Source organism: Hemiscyllium ocellatum, chromosome 1 (genome assembly GCF_020745735.1).
Source record: "Hemiscyllium ocellatum isolate sHemOce1 chromosome 1, sHemOce1.pat.X.cur, whole genome shotgun sequence".
Lineage (NCBI taxonomy): Eukaryota > Metazoa > Chordata > Chondrichthyes > Orectolobiformes > Hemiscylliidae > Hemiscyllium > Hemiscyllium ocellatum.
The window spans coordinates 116,552,258-116,558,374 of NC_083401.1; the positions used below are offsets into that span (position 1 = coordinate 116,552,258).

Consider the following 6,117-nt stretch of genomic DNA (forward strand, 5'->3'; position numbering starts at 1 on the left):
TTTATAATGATCCATTTACCAGCACTTGACTGATAGCCTTGTGTGTTATGGCAGTTCATGTACTCATTCAAACACTTCCTAAATGTCTTGAGAATCTACCATCCATTTAACCAGCACTCTAATATTAGCCTCTAGTAATCACTCATTGCAAAAGAAAATACACAAAACAAACTTCCCTAAATAGTTTTTGTTGCTCAATGAATTAAAATTTACTCTCCCAGAATTTATTTTTGTACAAGTCAAAACATCCTGATCAATAGTTCTATTACAACTCTGCAACATTTTTATAGAAATGAAGTGAATGACACAAAGTAAAATTGCAAGATAATGAGTTTATTAAAATTTGCATGTTCTAAGACATAAAATGTTATCATTGAAATATGACTGATGAAATCCTTGAAAAGTATCTTAGAATGTAACGTTCTGATACACACTCTTTAACCAAACAAGTCGCCAAATAGAAACGCATAAGAACTCCGTGCGGCTTATCCTTGAAACTCAATCATGGCAGTGTATCAGCTCCTCTACGTCACAGATTCATTTAGAATAACTCGTGAAAGTTACAAAAAGAACTAATAAACTACCTCAGTAGAAAATGACAGCAGAAATTATAATGAATGGTAAATGCAACTCGTGATATTAAGTCATCCCAGAACTTGACTTGCTGTTTCTTCTGATCACGCCGTCTCCCAATCCCCGCGGTTTTGGACAAATATCGATAAGCAATGCCACGCAGATAAAAAGTGAAAGTGATTGTTCATGCTGTAAGATTAAATGGACAATTACACCCAGGTAAAAATAATGACTGTAGATGTTGGAAACCAGATTCTGGATTAGTGGTGCTGGAAGAGCACAGCAGTTCAGGCAGCATCCGAGGAGCAGTAAAATCGAGGTTTTGGGCAAAAGCCCTTAATCAGGAATACAGGCAGAGAGTCTGAAGTGTGGAGAGATATATGAGAGGAGGGTGGGGTGGGGAGAAAGTAGCATAGAGTACAATAGGTGAGTGGGGGAGGGGGTGAAGGTGATAGGTCGGGGGCGGGGGAGAGTGTGGTTGGATGGGTGGAAAAGATGATAGGCAGATAGGACAAGTCATGGGGACAGTGCTGAGCTGAATGTTTGGAATTGGGGTGAGGTGGGGGAAGGGGAAATGAGGAAACTGTTGAAGTCCACATTGATGCCCTGGGGTTGAATTGTTCCGAGGCGGAAGATGAGGCATTCTTCCTCCAGGTGCCTGGTGATGAGGGAGCGGCGCTGAAGGAGGCCCATAACCGCCATGTCTTCGTGAGAGTGGGAGGGGATGTTGAAATGTTGGGACACGGAGCGGTGTGGTTGATTGGTGCAGGTGTCCCGGAGATGTTCCCTAAAGCGCTCTGCTAGGAGACGTCCAGTCTCCCCAATGTAGAGGAGACCGCATCGGGAGCAATGGATAAAATAAATGATATTAGTGGATGTGCAGGTAAAACTTTGATGGATGTGGAAGGCTCCTTTAGGGCCTTGGATAGAGGTGAGGGAGGAGGTGTGGACGCAGGTTTTGCAATTCCTGCGGTGGCAGGGGAAGGTGCCAGGATGGGAGGGTGGGTTGTAGGGGGGCGTGGACCTGACCAGGTAGTCACGGAGGGAACGGTCTTTGTGGAAGGCGCAAAGGGGTAGGGGAGGGAAATATATCCCTGGTGGTGGGGTCTGTTTGGAGGTGGCGGAAATGTCAGCGGATGATTTGGTTTATGTGAAGGTTCGTAGGGTGGAAGGTGAGCACCAGGGGGATTCTGTCCTTGTTACGGTTGGAGGGGTGGGGTCTGAGGGCGGAGGTGCGGGATGTGGATGAGAGGAAATGTGGATGAGACTACAATTCGGATTTTGCCCGAAATGTCGATTTTACTGCTTCTCGGACGCTGCCTGAACTGCTGTGCTCTTCCAGCACCATTAATCCAGAATTACACCCTGGGTGTCCGCATTGGGAAGGTGTGCGTTACTTACTAAGGTTGTTAGCGTTTGCCGATTAAATGAGGCAACATATGTCAAAAAGAGCCGTGCCTGTCGGTGCAAGCGAAACTTCTACATTGTTTAAGTTGAGAACAAATCGAACTGGCCTGGCGCAGATCAGCAGGGAGAAAGTAAGGATTGCAAATGCTGGAGGTCAGAGCCGGGAGAGTGGTGCTGGAAAAGCACAGCAGGTCAGGCAGCAACCGAGGAGCAGGAGAATCGACGATTCAGCAGCTTCACACCTTCTGCACCATTTGCTGCCAAAGGTCTCCTTTGCTGAGTCCAATCGTACAGCAGGCCAGCCTTGGCCCGGAGTTCCCGCTCTGGAGACTCTCCGGGTGCCCCCCCAAGCCCATGTCATCCTTGCCCTGATGGACCACCACCCCGCGGCCCAGGATGGTGTGAGGTCCGTACAGGTTGGCTTTCAGGTGGGTGAGGTGCTTGATGATCTTGCCGTTCCTCACCTTGAAGTTGTGGAAGTCCCCGGGGTGGTTCGGGTGGTCCACGCCGAACGGGTTGAAGTGGGGTCCGGTGGAGCCGCAGCCGCCGCTCAGGTCCCCGAACTGATGGACGTGGATCGCTCGCTCGGACTGGGTGTCGTCCATCGGGAAGCCTTGCAGCTCGAAGTATGCCTCCAGGCTGCTCCGGGGACTCTTCTGGTGGAAGAGGATGTAGCCGCTGACAGCGGGCAGACCGGCCCTCAGGTCAGAGCTGGGCTGGATGTGACACACGGCAAAGAGCCCGGGCAAGTCCCGAGGGGACAGCAGAGGTCTCAGCTTCAGCCAAGTGCCCCTGATCTGGTCTGACATCCCAGCAATGGCCTTGGTGTTGAAGTAGCCCAGGGCCTGGGGCACTTGCAGTGCGAGGGTCCCCGCCAGCAGCAGCAACTGCAGCCCTGAACTGTACAAGTTTCCTGTCCCGTTTAAGTATTTCATGTTCTGGCCCCGGCGAGAACAGGCTTGCTGTCTGTGAATGTGAAGAGGTCGTTCCTGCACTGTTTCGCCCAGGGGAACGCAGGGCAATAAATACAGGAGTTACTTCCCAAGTTACACAAGCAGGGACAACACGTCAGCTCGCCAGTTCCAGCAGTCCCTCCTATGAGCTGGCAGCTGAGAGCTCGCTTTCTGCTTGAGGACCCGAAACCAAAGTTAAGTACATGTACGTGTGGCAAGGTGCTGCTGTTTACCACGAGCACTTACAGCCGAAGTTGCAGAGGCGAAAGCCCTCAAGAAAATGTTTGCGCAGCTATCAAGGGAAATCCTTCAGAAATAGGCAGATACTGGATGACCCGTTATTCACAGGGGGATAAAAGTTCACATTAGAGAAGTGGTGCACACGTTGGAGACTAAAAATACTGGAATCGTTTTCATTTTCCATTTCCCTGAGGGGGATGTAAATCTCACCAATCAAATACTCGCATTGGAAAGGGGGCACTAAACTCCAAAACAAAATCACGAACAGGTTTGATGAGCAAATGAAATCAGCATCACTTGGTAAAGTATTGCTAATGCGCTCCCGTCTTAGGAATACTTAGACTTTTCATCGTTGGGCTGTTAATTTGGGGAGCACATCAAAATTGCCTGGTGTTATAAGTGGCCTGTCCCGCCCGCATTGTGCTCACTGTTAGCCCGTGACTGGAGTTTTACCATCCCGCAGTTCCATCCTCACTGCCTGGTGTTAATACAAGAGCATACCTCCAAAACAACAATACTATCACCAGCTGCAGTATCAGGAGCGCCATATGTGTTAAATATATATAGCACACTATTTTAAAATGCTTCTTAAGTTATATTTATTACACACATTTTCAGCGAGAAATCAATCACAATGGGTGATCGGAATGTTTATGGAAAAGGGATTTAAGGAAATGTTTTATGCCTGTAGGAAGGAATTACTGGCAGTGAACATCAACCGGGGAGGGGCGGCGGATCTGTGGCTGGGTTACCAAGGGTTGCCAGAAAGTACTAGGCAGATTTTAAGTCATTTTGAAAGTTTACAGCAGATTGTTAATAATTCCCCGAAGCCAAAACATGCTTGAAATTGATTCTGCTCTTCCTCGCTTTTCAATACTTAATAATCCTGATTCATTCACAGATAACACAGAATTGGATTTGTACACAGTAGCCGGTCCCACAAATATTTAACATAGAAAACTACCATCACAGCGTCTTCAATAGACATAAGAATGATTGAAAATAAATGAGGGGCTTTTATAATGGAGTTTGGATGGTTCAAGAGTTTTCACTGCATTTTGTAACAAAATAGCGACTTGCACATTCAAATGTAAAATAGATATCCTTTCAGCTATGTATTTAAGATTTATGCATCTCTTTTCTAAAGTTGAGCATAATCAATCTAAACTAAAACGCAAATAATGAGCAAAAAATGAATAAAGGGGAAAATTAAAGTATGAGAAAAGTTAGCCAGAAATATAAAATACAAATGGTAAGAGTTCTTGTAAATATTTTGTTCGAACGTTAACAGTGTGAGTGTTGGTCCTATAGAACATAAGAAATTGGAGCAGGATTAGGACATTCAGCACCTCAAGCCTACACTGCCATTCCATAAAGTCATGGATGCTCTATCCCAGCTCTCAACTTTTTATATTTCAAAAATTTACCTATCTCTTTTAAATGCTGTCAGTGATCGAGCCTCCACAATTCTCTGGGGTAGAAAAGTCCAGAGGTTCACCACCTACTGAGAAAATAACTTCCTTTGCATCTTAATATTAAATGAGTGTCCATTTACTCTGTAACTATGTCACCTAATACAAGACTCCCTTTTAATGGAAACATCTTCGGAACATCTATGTTGGTGGGGCACAGTGGCTTAGTGGTTTGAACTGCTATCTAACAATGCCAGAGACCCAAGTTCAATACCACCCTTGGATGTCTGTCTGGAGTTTGCACATTCTCCCCATGAATGTGTGGGTTTTCTCTGGGTGCTATGGTTTCCTTTCACAGTCCAAAGATGTGCAGGTTTGATGGATTAGCATATGAAATGCGGGGAGGGGAGTTGGGTGGGTCTGGTGGGATGCTCTTTGGAGGGTCAGTGTGCATGTGATGGGCTGAATGGCCTACTTTCACACTGTAAGGATTCTAAGGTCCCTCAGAATTTTGTACATTTGAACAAAATTACCATTCATTCTTCTAAATTCTAATGAATAAAGGCCTAACCTGTTTAGCAATTCTTGACAAGACAATCCTTTTATCTGAGGTATCATCCGAGTGAATCTGTTTTGGTCAGATTTTCCAATGTGAATGTATCCTTTCCTAAATATGAAGCTCAGACAGTACCTTATTCTCCAGGATCATCCTCACTCAATCTCTGTAAAGTTGGACCGAGACTTCCCTATCCATATCCTTTGCAGATCATTTGTGTCTTCATCACAATATCCTTCCCACCTATTCTTGTACAACTGCAAATTTGGATACTTTGTCTCTTCTCTAAATCATAGACAATCAATAATTGACACCCTAGGACTGATCCTTGTCGTACTCTGCATTCTAACTTGAAAAAGAGCAATTAATCCTGATTCTCTGTATTCTGTGTGTTGACCAACTCTCAATCCATGCTGATAAATTATGCCCATTCCTATGTACTCCTGTCTTGGCAATAATATTTTATATAGTACATTATGAAATGTCTTTTGAAGATCAAAGTACACTGCATCTATCTGTTTTCTTCTATTAAATCTTCATGTTATGTCCTCGCAATTTTGTCAAACATGATTTCCCTTTCTCAAAACCATGTTGACTCTGTTTGATTCCATAAAGCTTTTCTAAATATCCTGTTATTTCCTCCTTAATAATAGACCCTACCATGTACCCAATGACAGACATTATACTAATTCGTCCATAGTTTGCAACTTTCTGTCTCTTCTTCCTTATTGTACAGTGATGTAACTAATTCATCTAAACCTCCTTGGAATTTAGTCTGTTCTGGAACACCTGTGGTGTCCCGCAGGGCTGTGTTCTCGGGCCTCTGCTCTTTGTAGTTTTTATAAATGACTTGGATGAGGACGTTGAGGGGTGGGTTAGTAAATTTGCCAATGAAGCAAAGGTTGGAGGTGCCATTGATAGTATCGAGGGCTATGGCAGGCTGCAGCACAACATAGACAGGATGCAGAGCTGGGCT

The 6,117-nt window shown here is 45.0% G+C and overlaps 1 protein-coding gene across 1 annotated transcript; it reads right to left on the reverse strand.

Annotated features, from left to right (window-relative positions):
* Nucleotides 1–331: 331 nt before the first annotated feature.
* Nucleotides 332–3,041, reverse strand: LOC132819748 (extracellular superoxide dismutase [Cu-Zn]-like). The gene has a single exon (XM_060831462.1). It carries the CDS (start codon nt 2,913–2,915, stop codon nt 2,217–2,219), a length of 699 nt encoding a protein of 232 aa, XP_060687445.1. The 5' UTR covers nt 2,916–3,041; the 3' UTR covers nt 332–2,216.
* Between the last annotated feature and the right edge of the window lie 3,076 nt (nt 3,042–6,117).

What these genes read in the sequence shown, in the direction of transcription:
- LOC132819748 (XM_060831462.1), bottom strand. Translation starts at nt 2,915, where the DNA reads ATGAAATACTTAAACGGGACAGGAAACTTGTACAGTTCAGGGCTGCAG.